This window comes from Corvus brachyrhynchos, unplaced genomic scaffold, assembly GCF_000691975.1.
Source record: "Corvus brachyrhynchos isolate BGI_N302 unplaced genomic scaffold, ASM69197v1 scaffold101, whole genome shotgun sequence".
NCBI lineage: Eukaryota > Metazoa > Chordata > Aves > Passeriformes > Corvidae > Corvus > Corvus brachyrhynchos.
In genome coordinates this window covers 13,710,353-13,729,890 of record NW_008237239.1, presented here as the reverse complement: position 1 = coordinate 13,729,890, position 19,538 = coordinate 13,710,353, and the positions used below count along the sequence as shown (strand labels likewise).

Genomic DNA, 19,538 nt, shown 5'->3' with positions numbered 1-19,538 from the left:
AGCTGTGATTTGGGCTCTCTAGCTGCGTGTAACCATCTAAAAACTTAGAGCCAAGAGAAAGGTTCTGATACACATTAGCAAGAGAATGACACCTTCTTCTGGGAGATGAACTAAACCACAAATGCTCCAATTAAAGCCAGGACTAGTCAGAATTTGAAAGGCTGAATGGCACAACTTTGCTTTGGTTTGTTTCTTAACAGACTGATGAAAGATGAGGTAATAGGAAGCTTTCTGTCTTTTCCAAGGCTTAAGAAGCTGAGCTCGAGCTCAATGGGCTGCTTGCTCCTGGTGAAGCCTTACATCACAGGGGTTTGTTCACCCACGTCCAGTGGGAACAGTTATGTGGCAGTTGGAGTTCACTGAAAACTAAAACTGGTGTTGTGAAACAATAGCAATAGGTTTTTAGTGCCAGAAGTTTGAAACAGACTCTCTTACTAATTACTTTTTTTAAAGCGGTTTTTTTTTCTATTTAAAAACAAAACAGTTTTCACTCTTAGTTATGAAATGTTCCACTGAATGAGACTGTGTGGAATACTATAGATCTCCCAACAAGCTTCATGGGCTGGGCTTCCTGTTCATTTAAGATGGGAAAACTACCTTGTGATTGAACTCCTTGGTCCTCACTCATAGATTGGGAATTGAAGCAACTCTTTGTACCATGTCTGTTTTTTTCTTGACAGGATTTTAGCACTTCAAAGAATGGCCCATTACTTTGTATTTGTCTGCTGTTTGGTGGCATAAGAAAGCCACAAATTTATGTGTGGTTTCCAAGCAGTGCTTATTACAATGAAGACTGAGACAAGCTTAACAATGACTTATATCATGGTGTTTCTCATTGTGTGTAAATTATTCCTAAAAGAGAAACATGTGATAAAATGCAGTAACTGCAGCTCATTCAGCCCTCAGGAAGCATGCAAACAAGTGTATTGGAGATGCTTAAGAGGAAGAAGTGAGGGAAGATAACCTATCTTTTTGGGGAGAACTGTTACATCTTAAACTCTTCTGTTAGTTATCCACGTCACCACATGCTGGATGTTAGGTGCTTTTGGAATAATTGCTGGTAACCATGCACTCAGCCTTCCTGCAGAACCTGCAGGAGCACGTGCTGAGGGCAGCACCACTGGGAAATGTGCCCGGGTTTGGAGGAACTGGTTACACACTAGGCTGAGCTGAGAGTCTGCAGGAAAGAGCTGGTTGATAGATGTGCAGGTGGTTTGTGTTTTGAGTAGGGGGATAGGGGCCCAGAGTAGGAGGGGAGGCTACAGTAAAGCTAGGGCTGAAAAAGAGCCCTAGCTGAAAAAGAGTAGTTTTCTAATTTCTCTCATCCTTTACTCTAATACTTCCAAGTTCTGCTTATCCAGAAAGACAGAATGCAAAAGAAATGTTTTATTTCCCTCTTGGCCTTCATCTTTCTCTGCCAGAACAGTTTTTGTGACACTGTTGGGATGAGAGAGAATTTGTTTTTCAGCTTAGAACTGTAGTTTACCTGCTGAGGAGGGTAGAGATATACAATAGAGAGTGTGAAAGAAAAAACTTGCAGCCCACTGTCACAATGCTTGTTATGGAGGCTGCTATTGCCATGGATAGTGTTGCTCTTTGCCATCAGGCAGATAATACTGTATTCATTTTATAAGCCTGTACATGTTAAATTCATGCAGGTCACTCTGCTCAGCGCCTATCTGTGAACAGTTTGTTACCTTATGTTGATTCCCATCTTATATACTCTGAAGAGTAACCACTGAAGTTGATGATTTACGTCTCTTGGACACCAGCCTTGTAGTTTGTACCAATATTTAGTCACTGTTAAATTTGACCCACACAGTTTTTGGAGATGCATATGCCCACCCTGCTTCTGAATTTAGCTCACTGCACTCTTACTAAGTAAAAGCCTGGAAGGGACAAAAAGAGACCTCCCTCTGAAATTTAATCCAGATCACACATGTGGTGTGGTACAGAACAAGAAATACAGAGTCCTCTGCCTGTCCTAGATCTTATAAAATCTAAACACACCAATAATCACTGAGGTTATTTTTAGTTGTTTAACATGACTCTCCAAGGCACATACACATTTAACATCTGTACCTCTTTAAAGACTTATTTATTCTAATATATCACAGCTCTGGCAGTAATTTTGTGTTAATTGCTCAGAACAGGCTGAACTTTGGAGGGTTATAAATTTATGTATGACGTGTACTGTGGGTTTGTTTTTGGGTTTTTTTTTCTAAATTTACATATACTGAATAGCCAGCTAACCTGACATCATTGAGAGCTCAGGATGGTTGGTGTCTCTCCATTTCACTCCACAAGTGTGGATTTATGGCCATGAGTCATAGAAGTAGAATTACCTTTTCATGAGGTTAGAGTGATCTGTCTTTCCATATAAGATTCTTCTATGGTAATGTTGATCACGTTACTAGGGTGATGTAAAAACATTAACCAAGTGTTTTACACAGAATTCATTTTAAAGGAAACTGGGCATTAACTTCTGTTCCCTTACTAATGCATATGCTTATCCATACTTAGAAATACTCTTTAGTTCTTGAATTTTAGTCTAACCACTAAAGCACCTTGGTGGCACTTAAATCCCCAGAAGGACTTAAGCCATAATTCCAACTCCCTGCTGCCTAACCCCAAATTTCTGTTCTGTTTCTGCCCATGCACAAACATCAGGATTCATCACTTGCATTTTCATTCTGTGTGGTTGCACACACCCATAGCTCTAGTCATGTGCTGTGAGTGGGACACTGCCTTCCTGTCTGACCATCAGGATCTAACTTGCCTTTTATTTTGACCACACACACATTTCACAGAACCATAGAATGGTTTGGATTGGAAGGGGCCTTAAAGACCACCTAGTTTCAGTCCCCCTGTCATGGACAGGGATACCTTCCACTTCAGGTTGCTGAAGGACTCAGCCAGCCTGGCCTTGAATGCTTCCAGGGAGGGGCATGGAGCTATGCCATGGGAGCTCTGTGTTTATTTAGAAGGCTTGCTTAAAAAATTCCCACTCCAACAGTTTTTCCACAATGACTACGTAATATGGTGGTAGTGTGGGGGCTGTGCATGCTGAATCTCTCTTTAAAACTCAAGGTTCTTTATCAACTCTGGCAGGGTTTTTTTTGGTAGGATGTCTTGTCCAGCCCTTGCATTCATATCCTTCTTTCATTTGCGTGCACAGGAGTAGTACACTAATGCTTTACTACTTAAGGAGCAGTCTGGAATGCCAGACATAACTGGATAGCCTCTCGGCAGCTACGACACTGATTAAACGTCTGTGAGCAGCAGAACTAGAGGCTTGGCAAAGAGAATAGGACCCTACAGGGCATTCAGTGGCTGTGAATATTCTGAGTGAAGGGGTCAGTTGTGCAATAATTTAATTTTGTCCACTTTTGCTTGTGACAGGTCGGCTTCCAGAGGGAATCCATTTCCCAGGATATAATATTTGCGTTACTGTTTCTGAGCTATTAGTGCCTAGAATGATCTTTCCTGTACTTTAGGAAATTGTTAAACAACTTCCCCAACAATTGTGAATGCTGGTGGGGCACTATGCAAGCAATTTGGATAATGAGACAATTAAATGTATCTTAAAGTGCTTGAAAAAAACCCCACCGATTTCTGAATGCCTTTAAATGGCACTAGATTTTTGGGAAGAGATAGAAAATGGTCCTCTGTCTATATTCTATGTCCTTCTCTGATGCACTTATTGCTGTCCATGGACAGTGTACTAGGTTTGTGTGGCCAGGTTTTGGTGGCATTTCCTCCTTTTGAATAAGTGTTTGTGCAATATTTGCTTTAGCTTCCTATAGAAGAGTTACCCTTCTCTTTAAGGGAACTATTTTGCTGTGTGCTATAAACCAGTTCTATAACATTCTGTTCATCTGAGGAGGGTCAAGAATGCTTTGAAGTAACTTGGATAAAAGTAACAGCAGATAAATGTGAAATAGAGTGCTTCTTGGTGGTTTTGGCTAGATGTAGAGAAGCATGGTATTAATTGAAAGGTGGGTAAATTTTTAAAAATTAATCTCTCCTTTCTTTTGTTTCTAATTTTAAGGATTTTTTTCTTTGAACCCAGTATTGGTAAACTCTTCAGAATTAGCATAGATAACTGGTTTCTCTAACCACCCTTTCCTCTGTCCATAGACAGTTTTACTGCCAACAGGGAAATGTGGTATGGCCAAACCCAGACATTCAAACAAAGACACCCCCCACACACCCACACAAAAAAAGCAGAACATTTGTTTCTAAACATGAAATGCGAACAGTCTAATACACGAAATTTATTCTATTTTCTATTGGTTTCCGAAATTAGTATACACAAGTAATTTTTCTAAGTCTTTTTTGACAGTCATGAGGAATGAGGATCCCACATCATCAGATCTGAGGCTTGGAGAATGTGTGATAAACCCATGAGGGTTAGCTACAAACGTGGGAGTTACAAGCCCTGTGTGATCCAGTTTCAATGGTTGTAGCAAAATACGAGGGGAAGTTCTCACCATGCCAGCATCAGAGGGCTGTGCTTCTCCAAGCCAGGTGAGAAAGGATCCCTGGTTTTAGCCAGTGAAAGGTAGTTGTGCTTCATTCAGCAGAGGGATTATTGTATAGTTACTTTTTCTCAACCAATTTATCCTGTTCTCACACCTCATCTCAACCAAGCAATTGTCAATGGATTGAGAGTTTGGACTGCGGCAGTGGTTTGGATAACAGCATCCAAGGCACAGTGCTCTTCCCTCACAGAAAACTGTCTTCTGGGTGTTCAGGAGAACTCTGACTGAACTCTTTTAGTTCTACACGTGGGCAATTCTGCAGGTAAAATAAATCCTTGGGAGGCAGGAAAATTGGCCAAATGCACATTTTCCAATTAGGTTACAAAATTGCCTGTAACTGTACTGTAACCTGGGTAACTGATGTTCTATTTGTTTTATACAGAGGATTCTTTTATCTTTTAATCCGTATTTGATTCATAGATTATTTACACTTGTGGTGTCAATATCACTGCTAGAGATAAAAAGTGTAAAACACATAACAAAAAAGCACCTGCACCCAAAGCTCCAAACTTAAACTAACAATAACAATAACAACCAAATCTAACCAAAAAGACCCCAAAACACTGTATGTTTTCTTGGGCTTGAGTGGAGTACCATTAATTACTGGTGTTTTGGATGATTTCACTTGGCTGTAAGTGGTAATCACATGGCAATAAAATTCACTCTTCTGTTCAGGAGCTTTCTAATGACTTAACACAATTTGTGAATCTTCATAAGTCTTGTTCAAAAGACCCAGTCTTCAAAAGTAAGGGATTTTATATTTCTTGGGATGAAAGAAGGGCAGAAAGGATGGTACTGGTTATTATCATTGTCTTTCAGATGGAGGAATTGAGGCATTGGGTAGTTTGTGTATTTAAGTCACATCGCATGGCAGGAATTAAAATCTGATAATTAGATGTGTAATGACTCTTTAATGCCACAGAAAATCTTGGAGTAGCTGACAGACTCTAAAAGCCTCAAATGTGGTTGAGGGTGATGAAGACCCTATTGCAGGGGACATTCAGGAGATGGCACTTAGGGCAGGAGCCTGTCAGAGGGAAGTTGGGGGAATAAAGTGGCTAAAGGAACTGAAAAGAATACTAAATCACCCTTCAGATGTATTAATAACTAACCTGTTAGAAAGTCTAGTGAGAACTGATGATGCTGTGAAGATTTTTTGCCTTTTCTTTATACCCCTGTTATACCTTTTTGCAACTTCTATATTCTTAGTGCATTTTGCCTACACTCTTGGACTTGTTTGTTCAGCTAGGAGACTAAACATTTTAGAAGCTTCGTAGCTAGGGATCAGTGTGCCCCAGACCCCAAGGTCCTCTCCAGAACACATTCTGTAAACTAAGATAGAACCATCCAGGAGAAGGCTCCTTGGGGAGGGGGGGCTCACTCGAGCCTCTCATTGGGAAATTTTTGATAGATATGCTAATTAGTAACACCTAGAATGTTATGCCAGATCTATTGTGTGTGCGCACTGTGGTGCATTCCACCTGGACGTGTGCACCTAAGGATCCCTAAAACAAATACCAAGGTAAAATCCCTTTTTCCCCTCTAACCGTGTTTGACTCTTGATTTTAAGAGCAGGAAAAGGTATCACTGATGATCAGGGTACAAAGGGAACACTCAGAGGGCTGAGAAGCTGAAGAAACAGAGCTCATTCCCCAGCCAGAACCCTCTCCAGCACAGGGCAAAGTGAAGCAAATGAGCAGAGGATCTCTCTGAAACTGAAGTGACTATGGGTCGAGTTTTAGAGAAGAATCAGCACTAACCAAGTGTGTTTCCAGTAAAAGGCTCAAACAAAATGGAAAAAGAAAACTGCCGAAATACTAAAAATGATGCGTAACTCCCTCACTGTCACTCTGGCTTAATCTTTCTTGGAATCTGAGCACTGGAGTGTGGCAGATGTGTCACCAAACTTTATGAAAGGTTCCAGGAGAATCCAAGGAGCTACAGGCCTGTAATCTGAACAGGCAAGTTAATGGAAATTAAGATAAAGGAACTATCAATCAGTAAGTACCTAGATAAACACAGTCTTCTTGAAGAGAGTCAGAATGCATTTTTTAAAATTAAATTCCAGCTAACAGACACATCTGGAGTTCTTGGAAGGGGCTGGCAGATGTGTGGATCAGGGAGATTCAGTAAGTGTATTTTATGACACCTCTAAAGAGATTTCAGTAAATTCCTTCAACAAATAATTATTTGAAGAAACTGAATAAATAGAGAAAATACATATGTATGCATAAAAACTTGATTAAAAGATAGAAAAGAGAGTAAAACTAAGCTATGAACTCTCCCATGAGGGGCAGGTCATCCAGTGATGTTCCACAGGAACCTTTACTGGGACCTGCACAGCTCAACACTTTCATAAATGATCTGGTAAGAGTGTGAGTAATGTAGCAAGAAGGTTGGTGATGGTACAATTTTCCTCAGGACACACAGGAGAAAGGCAGTTTCAGAAGACTGGCAGGAAGACTTTATATTTACATTTTGGAAATTAAAGTGACAGATAAAATTCAATGTAAGTAAACATGAGGTAGTGTATATGGGAAAAATCAATCCTGGTATCATCTATGATACATTGGGCTTGAGTTTATCATTGCTAGTCAGGAAAGAGGTCTTTGGATTATGATAGATTGTGGCATTGTGTGAGACCTAATTCTTGGCAGTCATCAAAACTGCAAACCTCACTTCTGGAGCTCTTAGGAAAGGGACAGTGAACATCAAGATCCTTCTGTATCAATCCATGGCTTGACCACAACTTGAATACTACATGTAGTTACTGTTCCTTTATGTTAAAGGGTGAGGAAAGGGTTAGGGAAAGGGTTTCTTTTATGTTACGAAAAGCCACAATTTTCCCAGGAAAACTGGGTAACAGGAATAATCAAGGATGTAAAATGGCTGCCAAAATAAAAAAATTTAAAAAAAAAAAAAAAAGAAAGACAAAAAGAGTGCATAGGCTAGGACAAGTAGTGTCACTGGGAAGAGAGTCAAACAAAAAGGAACTGTTTTCTTCTTCTAAGTGGTGATAGCCCTATGGTACTTGCTGCCAGAGGTTACTGCAGATGCTGGTACTGTGGATGAGAAACTGGTCAAACACTTGACAGAAAGATTTGTGGAAGGGTACTACCTAAAGAATTCGTGGAAAGCTTGTGTGACTCACCAGCTGAAAATAGTTGGTGTGGGAAAGCACCCAGGGGAAGCATACTTGCCCTGTTCTTATTCTTCCTTGGACAGCTGCTTTTGATCAGGGCTGTAGGAAGAGAACTGGGCTGGGTGGGCCCTTGGAGTGAGCTGGTGGAGCTGTTGAGCTGGAATGCAGGCAGCTACGTGATGTGCTAACCTGGGCCACAGAACGAGACCCGAGCTGGCTCTCATGAGCCACCTCATGCCAGTAGCACCCAAGCTCCGGCCGCACGGAGAGCTCATCCTCCCGCTGGCATCAATCAGCCTGTGCTGAGATTCTTGCTGTCATCACTGGGATGTTCCCAGCACTGAGCTAGTTTATATAAAATATTGCTATTCCACACTGCTATTTGCTGCGCTGTCATTCCCACTAAGTGGGCGTGGTTGTGCACCCACTATTTCGGCAGAGTTTACAAATATAAAGATGTTAAATTCTCAAAAGAAGATAAGTGTTCCAGCTTTACTTCTCAGTTTGTTCCCATTTTCTATTTACGCATTTCATATATCTAATTTTTTTTCTGAGTGTCAGCTCTAGTACACTTACATGGGAGTCTGAAAATCATTAGGTTGCAGGGTTTTTGGTTCATGGATCACTGTCAGCAATAGTAAGTATTTGCAGCGAGTTGATGCTGTATTAAGAATAGATTCCAGTGTATTCTCTTTTTAACTGTGATGGCTTTGAAGATCTAATAGCACTGAAAATTAGCAAATAACTATTTTTAACCCTAGAGTCAGCGGTTCTGACTCAGAGTGTCCTTTAAGGAAATGAATGTTAAACAACAGGATTTAAAAAAAATATTGTCACTCATCATCTTAACTACACTTAAGAAGAAAGGCATCTATTATAGAAATGAAAATATTATATTGGTGTCATTACAAACTAATGAAGACTGTTAGAAAGTAATTGTGTTAATTAACGTTATTGCACATTTAATCCCGGGATGATTCTCAGGGTCTCCAGCTGGGGGCACTGGGCAAACATGGAAACGTGGCAATGGCCAGCATGAGTGAGACTTGTACCTAGACCAGGACTGTGCTGACGGGGAGGAGGCAGGGGAACCAAAACCGCCAAGGAAAGTGGATGTGAGACGCAGTCATCATCCTGGATTTGAGAATTTCCTAAGACCAAGTAGATTCTGTTTTCAAAACTCTTTTGCTGCTGAGAAACAATTGTATGCTTTTATTTTCATTACTATAAATCATCCAGTTTCTTTAGCAAAACTATCCCTTTAATCAATAACTTCAAATCCTAATGGACACAGGTAAAAGGTTATTGTAAATTTAAATTTGTTGCTGCTCAGTTTCATTAAACATTTCCAGCCTTGTATGAATCATTGTCTCTACCTACCTTCAAAATTGCTATTTATTCATTTATGTCCGGGAGAGAGCTATAAAAGAAATAGAAGATTCTCCTTGTCAAAGTACAGTGTAAATCCCAGTATGCTTTAAGGTCTACATGGGCATGTAAACAGAGATTTAGCATCTAGAACAAGACCTGAGGAGAAGGTATGGCATGTAATTGCTCAAGGACTACCAACTGTGCTATTAGGAATGGTGGTTTCATGGTTTCAACACATGCCATTTAAAAAAGATACACAATACCAGTTCAGGAAATCACAGCCCTAATTTTGTTGATGAGGTTTTCTAAATCAGGCCAGGCAAATGATTTTAAAGTTTGCCAATTTAGTGTTGAACTGGGTATTCAAAAGCAAAGTTTGATAGCAGCTATAGGAGAATGCATGAAAGGGTGAATATACTTATGGGGGCTGCACAAGTGTAAGTGGATGGACCAATAAGGAAAGTAAGTATCCAGCATTGCCAAGCTCATAGTAGCCTAGATCTTCCTTCCAGATGATGTTTTTAACTGGATTTTGCAATAGAGCAATGGATTTCCTGATCCCTGGAGCTCCTGGCCTTCTATCTGGCCTGTGTATTACAAGTTATGACTGCTTGCAATGGATTGAAGCCAAAAGTTTTTGTCCACATCACTGGCTGTCAAAACACAGGGACTTCTGTCTGGGTGTGTAGATACTCAGTTTTGGAAAAGCAAGAGGGAACATTTTGTTCATCTTTTCTCATGTTTCTCCCCAGACACATCAATACATAGACACAGAGAAAAAAACCAAAGCCCTGATCATGCCATACTTCTTTAGTATCTGCCATGTAATTATAGAAAGCAGTCTAGAAGTATTAAAGCTTCACAGTAGCAAAACCATTAAACTCATTAGGGAATCAGAAAGTTGAAATAACTATCAGCTGGTAGGTTGCAAGGTTAGGAAAGGTTTAGGAGTTCTATTTTCCAGTCCTTTAATCTAAGATGTAGGCCACAAATAAGAAGTTTGCCTGGAATTCACAATCAACCTTGCAATAACAAAATTTTGTTTACACCTTGACAAGCAGTGAACAGTACCAGTTTCACTTCATAAGACGCTTATTGCTGCAAAGCTGTAAAGAGTGTTTGCTTTTTAATATCTCAGTGTTGTTTTAAGAAAATGAGGTTGCTCTTGGACCTTGAAATGTAGAACGAATTAAATGACACATGAATAAATATATATTATTTCTTTTTTATTAAAGTATCAAAACAAACTTGAGAATAGAAAACAAACTGCTTTTTAATGCATTTCAAGGGCTCTCCTGAATAAAATATACTCTGAGAAAACTCATGCAACATACCATTCCTGTCTAGCTGTTCAAACACTCTTTTCCTGGGCACAGCAAAGTGACCCTGAGTACCATCATTTCCAGAGCAGCGTGCAGGAGCACGCACACACACACACATACAAAAGCAGTACAGAGCAGCTATGACTGCACATGTAAAGAAATAAAAATAGATTATCTTCTGACAATAGTAGGGGTACCATATTAACATTTGGCATGCCGAGTAAATAAGATCAAGCAACAAAAGCATGACGCCTGCGTCACTGGTGATATGGTTAAAAGCAACCATACAAATTCCCTAAGGGAGACACATGAATTCTGTCACTATAGTCTCTGTGGTAACACTTTATAACCAATTATGAGACAAACAGCCTTGTCTGCTGGTATTTGAGAGGCAAAAAGCAAAGCCAAGGCGTACGATGCCAGGATGATGCCTTGGTTTTGTATTTCCACGTTACAGAAGTCAAATAATGAACATTGTTTGACAAGTTTACTGTAGCACACTTCATGTATATCTGTTGACTGGTAAACAGCTGGCCCAGTTACATGTAGAACTTGTCCTTTAAGCCAGAGAAGTTGCCACAGAGGCTCCACACTCTGCTTACAGGACATGAACAAAACTCTCACTGAAGTCAATGGAACCTCCTTCCAATATACAGAAAGATCATGGATTCTTAAGACAGAATTGGACCTAGTATGTCATCTTTGTAATACATTCACTTTTCAGATACATGAAGTCATACCTTTAACATGTGATATAGGACATTACAATATATCCAGACCTTAGGAAATGGTACTAAGTAGTTCTGTTGCAGAATATAACAATCATTATAAGGACCAGGTACAATTTGTGATGCACTCATGCGAGACTTGCGGGGTAAGAAGCTCATGGCTGAGGTATCTTCAAGTTTAGCCTTTAGAACAAACACACCATTTCAACACTGCAGAACTGGTGTAAAATATTATGCACTGTAAGCTTCACTTGTATTCTGCTTTGCTTAAATTGTGACATTGAACAGACACCACCGATGGAGATACAGAATTTTGGAAGGTACAATACCTGCACCCAATCATTCAAGACACTCAGTGCCTCATCTTCAAAAAAAGATGAAGGATAAGTGTTTTTAAGTGGTGTCTCAAATACAACTGGTGAAGTTTAGGAATATATAATATTAAACACCAAGAGATAAAAGTAAAAAGACAGCGCAACACTTGTGTTCTCAGTTTTATCTTGCTCGCAGTATTTATTAACTCTACTCATTATGATATTAGTGATAAATAAGGATAATATTTTCTTTTACAAAAAATTGTAAGGGTATACTTTATAGAAATAAACAATCTGAGAATTTCACAGAAACATCAGAATTTAAACATTCATAGCTCCAACTGTTTCATCCAGCAGCTCTTCTACCAGTTCAAAAACATCCAAGGTTAGTATTTAATAAAAAATAAAAACAATTATTCACTGCATCAAAACTCTTGCCTCCTTTAGACTCTAAGTAACACTTTTGATTGACTGTAGTTGCCACTCAAAGGTAAAACAAAAGTAGCTGCAATCATAATTTTTCCCTCTGAATCACCTGGCAAAAGGAGGTAATTCTGACCAGGATGGAAAAAGCTTTGTCAAGCTCTTATGCCTGTAAGAGCTATCTGCATGAGCAGACCCACTGAAATCCATGGAACCTCTTCTGTGACTGAGGGGTAGTAGCATGAATTAAGGCTTGTAGGATTAGATCCTAGATGAATTTAAAAAATATTTATTTTCTTCAAGGTTCAGGAGTCTGGGATTCACTCCTGCAGTTCTTTACTTGAGAAAAACCTCTATCAATACCCCTGCACAGTTAGTTTCCTCTTTCCAGTGGATCCAATTCACCAAGTCACTAAGTGATGGTACAAGCTGCTCTTCAGCAATTCAAGAAAAAACTGTAGTCCCCAAGGGGTAGTATCTGGGGTGACAGCTCATAAAATACAAGCTAGGCTACACAGATGTTTTGCAAGAAACATTTGTCACACTTTCTAGACTCTTCAAATTCAGTCACTGAGATGAGTCACAGAAAAAACCCACGAGTGTTGAGAAAAAAATGACAAAGCTTAGTTGGAACTACAGGGACTTTTTGTGTGTGTGTGTGCTAGGTTAGAATGCAACAATACACATCAGGACATTCTGCCAGAAACCATCCTCCTGGAAATTCAAAAATACTCAGTCTTCTTTACCTACCAGCAACAAGGAAAAGTAGTGTCCATCCAGTACAGCTGTCTGTACCACGTGCATCACTGGAAGTCATAGTGTTCTAGCACAAACCTCGTGAGTGCAGATACTGTATACTAGCAGAGAGCTAAAACTTCGGAAGCTGTTGTCTGTAGCTCCTAGGAACAGCAAGTATGACAGGTGCAAACCCTATATTTGAGGCAGAAGGCTCTTCAATTTGATTGAGACCAGATCTTCCAAGGGCAAAAATCGCTGTCAAGCCAAAATGATTCTTTCCGCTTACGAAAGCAATCTGCCCTTCCTAAAGGCTCTTGACTAATAGAATCCTACACATTATGACAGACTCCCCCATGGATTCTGGTAGCTGTTAAAAACATTATAAATTGCCGTATCACTTAACCTTGTAATGTGCCTTCTTTGATCTGTTGAATAAAAAGATTTCTTTCATCTTCAGGTGTCCTTCCGTTCTGTGCACGGACTATACACGTGGGCCTGTGCAGATTTAGCATGTATATCAAATGCTGCTTCTCGTTCTTCAGCTCCTCGATCTGGGCTTTCAATTCTGCATTGATCGTTTCCAGCTTCTCTGATTCCTAGCAAAAAGGACACACACAGCTTTTACACTGACAAGTTCAAATAGTTAGTCACAGTTTTTTCTAATAGTCGAGGTCTTTTATTGGTGGGAAAGCATATGGCTGGCAGAGAAGGGAATCACGTGTACTTAGTGTGCTGTAATGATGAAACTATACATTCCCCAGTCAGTAATAATCCAAAAACCAGATTGAGAGTTACCTCCTTTGGCCTCTAGAGAATGTAATGGAAGTTGAAAAGCCAAATTCAAACGTATTCACTCACAGTATACGTACCCAAAGCATTATTGCTATCTTCTGCAAAAATATTCTGAGCTTTTTGGGTCAAAAATTGACCCAAAATTAACTACGCTGCTTCTTAACTCCCTGGAACATCAGGTCACATCTCTGTAAACACATGTTAAGCTAACAAAGTACAAACATAGCTTTTTTCCCCTGACCCTAGATACAGGAATATACGGGCCTGTATACCTAGACACAGGCCTGGTGCTGCTGAAATATGGTTGTTTATCACAGCACAGGAGGTGAAGGTCTGACTGGGGTTCTAGGACAGAGAATTCAAGGTACCATACCACTCTGTTCATAAAGTAGTCAGAAATGTCAGAGCCTGCACTGTGCAGGCTCTTCACAGTGAATATTTTACAAAATATGATTTTACTTCTTTTTGTGTTCAGGGTACACATTCAAATTAACATTATCCCCATAGACAAGATTGGTCACTGAAACAGTAATCTCTTTCCACTCCTACCATGCTTTCACTTTATGCCAGTTTCAACCAGGTTTGGATTTAATATATGGCATGTTTATTTTTTATAACTAATGTTTTGAAGGGTTTACAGAGTTTTGGGTGACATCTTTCTGTATTTCCTACTATGACAGTACCCTATGCTATCTGTTTGGATCCTGGCAGGATGACAGATTAAGAATTCTAGCCAGTCACTTACTTTTTGCAAACATTCTGTTTTTTCCTTCTTTTTGTTTCGGCACTTTGCCGCGGCAATTTTATTCCTTTCCCTTCTTCTCTTTTTTCTTTCATCTTCTTCAGGAGAAAACTGTCCCACAAAAACAGATACACACAATCCATAAGATGTTGTAAATAGGAGACCTGTATTTCAATAACTTCTGGGTTTTTTAAATCAACATGGACAGTGCTGTCAGTGCTCACATCATGAGTTACACAAAAATGTGATTCTGACCTTGTTTTCCATAGAGTACAAGGGTTGTAACTTCATTAGAATCGTCAATAAAATCCAGACTGGAGTTGGGTTGTATGTAATCTATATGGTGGCTCATTTTAAATCAGTGGTACTCAAAAAACTTGCTGAATGTCTCCCCAGGCTGACTCCCAAAGCTCCATCTCTCCTCCATTTCCCAGGGAGGAAAAGGAGGAGGGGCACAGGGAGCAGAGTGGAGGATGTGTCATGAGCGAGGCAGCGAGAGTAAGTGAATTAAAGGCAGCACCAAAACGGGAGTATTAATACACTTCCTTCTGCTTCCTGTGGAGGCTCAGACCAAGGTATAACTCTTTCCTTAACCAAAGCTATTTCTCCACTTTCAAAGAGTAATGTTTTTCAAGGATAGTATCATCTTTAAGCAAAAATATAGCATGGACATAGTAGATCCATGTCTTAGTCCAACCCCCATGGGTTCTGCTGTCCTCAGGGAAACAAAACTTCAGCAGTGACTTATTCCAAGTTCAGCTACCACTAGGCACACTAGCACTTGCTCTAATCACTGTAAAACATTGTCTGTAGTCCACAATTGAAAATAAAATATCCAACTATGAGAAATACCCAAGGGTATCCCTGAAGAACTCAACAGAGAGCCAAGCAGTTGGCTTGAAGGAAACAAGTATGGTACAGAAGATTGTCTATAGTTGATGCAATTACTGGTCTTTTGGCAAAACTTCGTTAGAGAATTAATCATTCACACCAAAATTCTATTTAAAGAGCCCTACCTCTGTTTTCATCATTGATGTTTCAACTGGCCTTTCAGCAACAGTCACCGTGTCCAATGTTGAAGACATCCTGTGGAACTGACGCTTGTTCTGAATGGCAAACCTCAGTTCCTCCTTCACCAGGGGGGTTAAATTTGTGAAATCATCAAACCCCAGTGACCCTGCGGGGGACAAAGTGGGAACAATTGCGGAGGCGCTGACTTCTAATGCAGATACCTGGCCTGAGTGTTGGACCATCATTTTGCTGAAAGATAAAAAGAGATAATAATAATAGTCTTTCAACAACTTTAGAAAGGCAAATAATATCTCTTAGAGGTATATTTCACACTGTGAATAATACTGTAGTTCTTATATTGCTTCAGTCCCCATTCCTCATCTACCCCAATCTCTCAATGGAGACAAGCAGTTAAGAATTTAGACACTAAAAAAACCCTCAACTTTATGTTAATTCAAAGTTAGTATTTAAAAGTAAGAATAATATCAGCACATGACATGATTTCTAGGTCTTTCTGAGACTTAATACTTGAAAAAAATTGTGTAAGAGTGTGTATACTGTTAAGTTTTAAACTGGTAGTGTGTGGCAAACGAGAATTGAGTGAATAGGAAAAGAAAGAAAATAAGAACAAAAATCAGAAAGCACATAAGTAGTATTATTATTTAAAGCATAGAAGGAGAGTAAGAGCATCTTCAGAGCTTTATCACCACAAATTCCATCTTCAAATGTACATAGCATACCTTGATCTCAGCTACACTTAGCTCAATGTGTTCTACTAGAAGCTGAAACTCGCTAACCACAAGAGGATCTGTCGCAAAATTATCACACTCAGTTTTACACACAGTTGTAGATCTGCCTATAAACTCCTGAAAAATAGTTAATGATAAGAGCTGGCACAAAGGCAAAAGTCTTTACATGCTCTGGGGCTCCACGGCACAGGCTGAGTTGGAAGGATTGACTCATGAAAAATGTGAACATTTGTTTCATTCCTTTGCTCTTGTAGAATTCGAAACTGTCCTTATGTGCCCTCTACGAGAGGCTTGAAGTTCTTAAATATTTATGGCTGGATCTTCTGCTGACATAAAACAGTGTGATTGAAGAGACTTTAGGGGAATTATGCAAATGTAAACCCATGGAGAAACTTCGTTTCTAGTAGATTTCTGAAGAAAATGAACCTATCCAACACTGCTCTCTACTTCTCTCTTTTTAGTCATTCTTCTTATTTTTTTTAGCCAGTTTTGAAGGCAGAGAGGTCCTATGTGCTTTGTGAAAACTGGCGGCTCCACCGAGGGAGAAGGAGGCAAAACTCAGCAGTTAGTCATTGAAACACGGTGGGCTAGCTGATGCACACATCCCTGCAAGTCACAGCCTATCTCTCCCCCAGCAGAGGTGAGATAAGAGGGAAGAAAACTTTCTGGAAGAACACTGAGTGCCTTTTGTGTGTGGCCCAAGGGACAAAAGGTGCAAATCCACAGGAAAACAGGTTGTAATAGTTCCTTTGTTCATAAAGCGACTCGGGTTAAATTGGATTTTACTACGTTGGTTTTCCAGCTTTCTTTGGTGTGTAGATTTTGTTGTTGTAGTTGTTGTTTTGGTTTTTTTTAATAGCTGTATGGATAATTACAGTATGTGTTATCTACTCTGGATTAGAACCACAATAATTACAGAAAAGTCAGTTGTAATTAACTTAGTGCAGGTAAGCAAACAGTTGCCTCAGGGTAGCAGTGTGGGTAAGCTAAATTTCCACATGGTAGACCCAGAACTGCACAGTTCCCTGTACGTTACTTCTGGAACCCAGCAAGAAATGTCTGGGGTCATGTGCCTTGACAAGAAGATAGAATTTGCTCAGAGATATCTAAAAATACACTGTAAATCCATACTGGTGCAAATGAGAATAGAACCTAGTTCATTGCTAAGTGAGGTAAACATAAAAATCAGAGGAGAGTGAATTGCCTGTTGCTGGAAAATACCACGTCCAACTGCAGAGTCTTCCTCACTTCTTCCTCACCCAGTCACCACAGGGGAGTTGAATATTTCCCAGTCTCAGGGTGAAATCCTGACCCCAGTGAAATCAAAAGGACTTTTTCTGTTGACCTCAATGGGGCCAGGATTTCACCCATAGTTATTCAAGATGGGGAAATTGTTTGGAACAATTTGTTATTCAGAAAGACCTTGGGAAATTTATGTAATTCTCTTCAGAAAGCCCCTGCTCATGAGTCATATTTAAAGTACTGATACAGTTTAATCCTATAATCTCAGAAAGCTAGCAGTTACTCTTTTCCAGCAAGTCAGAAATGGCCCTATTAATTTCCAGCTGAAGTCCTCCCAGTATTATTTACTATTTACCAACATTCAACCATTCAACTAATTTAAACAGGCCAATTCCAGATGACACTGGACCCCTCACTGCCAGCAGAAATTTCAGTTATTTTCACTGACTCAGTCTCCTTGTATCCTGGTGACGGCTTCATTCAACAAAGTTAATTCTGTGTAATTCAGTCCAACCAGGAGTCTTAAAGTAACAGTAAAACTGTTTTTCCAGCCTCCAAAATAATTAGTTGGGCTAATAATTTTCAAGCTCTGGTGGTTTATTCAATTATTTTTCGGTTTAGGTGAACTTTTAATTAAGGTCAGCAGCAGCACCAGAGGAAACCAAGAATGTGCCTGAGAAATTGTGTTAATTGTGGATTTCTAGTAGTTACTGCTAAGTGTTCCACGAGCACCAACAAAACCCTACAATAACGGCTTCAGGTCCTCTCACCCGTCTGTCACTACTGTGAAAAAGAGAAGTGGTTGGGTGCCCAGAGCAGGAGAAAGTGTCCTTGACCGTCGAAACTTGCTGCCCTCCTCCCCAGACAGCTCACTGCCCTCCCAATCATCCTGAAAGGCACCTCTGACTGGGGAGGGAAGGCCCACCAGGGGGCTGAGGCTTCTGTAAGGATTTCTGCTGTGAGCTGAGTCCCATTTTGCAGAGCTGTTTGCCACTGGTTTGCTTTTCTGGGACTCTTTCCTGGGGCAGTGCTTCTGAACCGTGCCTGGTAGGGCAGCTTCCAGTCTGCCTCTAGGATTGTTAGGAGCCACCACCATACAAATGACAGAAATAATCAGCCTTATATCAAAGCTCCTCAGTAAGCTGAATATGTCCTCTTTTCATAACAACAAGGTAGATGTTTTCCAGTTTCTGGGGAACAAATCTGCTTTTAGAAATGTTTTATAAATAGGAAAATCAGATTTTACAATTTTAAAAAATGCAACGAGTTGCCCTTTCTTGTCCCAGTTTTTGTACAAATTGTCCCTCTGTCTATAAGCCATCCAGAGCACTATCTCATTTCGCCTGGATTTGTAAAGGCTGGGGAAACAGTAGGAATAAGACTATCAAGCATTAAAGCGTGGTTCCATCGTCGCCTTTCTGATACAATCTCTGTTTACTTCGATAGAGCACGCACGTGGACCTGTTCTGGAGTTACTGCCACTGGAGGTGCTGAACACTTCTCAGCCCTGCACTGTTACCGGCACAGCTCGTTCCCGGGCTGAGTTAATGCTTCGTTCCTTTAACCTTGCTTTTGGTATTCTCCAAAAAGCACAGTTTTACTATTCATGGTACCCTCCCAATTCAGGTAGGTTCAAACAACTGTTCATTCGTTCTCCCCCTGCTTTTTGTTTGTTGTTTAGCAGACGATCCTTTTCATCTACAGTGAGATTTTACATCTCATCTGCCAAGATTTTAAAATCGGAACATGCTTCCTAGCTGTGCACGTCCATTACTTAAGGATATTCTTGTTTAATATTAATATTGAAAGTGACTGCTTTCAGTTTTTTCTTGCTTAACAGCAGACGGCTGACTGTGCTTCTTGGTCTTATTTCTTCATACGAATTCCTTTTCCCCTGGTGCTGATGCAATAAACCCTGATAACCACTGAGGTTAATCTTAAACAGCATTAAGAGCAATTACAGTTCACAACCTCTGTGCACGCTAGTTGACCTTAAGCTTTCTGACATCCCACATCGCTCCCGAACCATTTTCTGCTGCCGTCCAGCTTCTCAAATGCTTGTTACTAGGAGGAGAATAGATTTCCAACAGGAAACTCGTTCTCTGAAACAAATTGGCTGTTGTGTCACGCCTGATTTGCTTAGGCAACAGTTCAGCAACTGCTCTACTTTCGGTCAAGACACCGAGACAGAAAGGAAAGCGAATATCCCTGGCTGTCACGAGAAGTTCTCCCTCGGTTTATGGGAATATCAGCGATAAGTCTCTGCGCGTCAGCGCGGGTTTGCCATCACCTGGGCTGTCCCGCTCCAGGACCCCCGTCCCCGTCCCCGCGGTGCCGCCGCCGGCTGTCCGGAGCTCCGGGCGCGGCCGCGCCGCTCGGGCATCCCGCGGCTCCCGGGGTGCCGGTGCCGTGGCCCCGCC

The 19,538-nt window shown here is 40.4% G+C and overlaps 1 protein-coding gene across 1 annotated transcript; it reads right to left on the bottom strand.

The window, feature by feature from the left end:
• Positions 1–10,262: 10,262 nt before the first annotated feature.
• Positions 10,263–19,469, bottom strand: ATF3 (activating transcription factor 3). The gene is made up of 3 exons (XM_008630322.2): positions 15,133–19,469; positions 14,120–14,227; positions 10,263–13,178 (listed from the first exon to the last, which is right to left on the bottom strand). The coding sequence occupies exons 1-3, from the start codon at positions 15,370–15,372 to the stop codon at positions 12,981–12,983; spliced, it is 546 nt and encodes a 181-aa protein (XP_008628544.1). The 5' UTR covers positions 15,373–19,469; the 3' UTR covers positions 10,263–12,980.
• Positions 19,470–19,538: the final 69 nt, after the last annotated feature.

Bases quoted from the DNA above. Each gene is read 5' to 3' on its own strand.
- ATF3 (XM_008630322.2), bottom strand. From the start codon at position 15,372: ATGATGGTCCAACACTCAGGCCAGGTATCTGCATTAGAAGTCAGCGCC. The intron at 14,228-15,132 runs GTAGGGCTCTTT...TTTGTGGGACAG, and splicing joins CATCAATGATGAAAACAGAG to TTTTCTCCTGAAGAAGATGA. The intron at 13,179-14,119 runs GTAAGTGACTGG...CCTTTTTGCTAG, and splicing joins AAACAGAATGTTTGCAAAAA to GAATCAGAGAAGCTGGAAAC.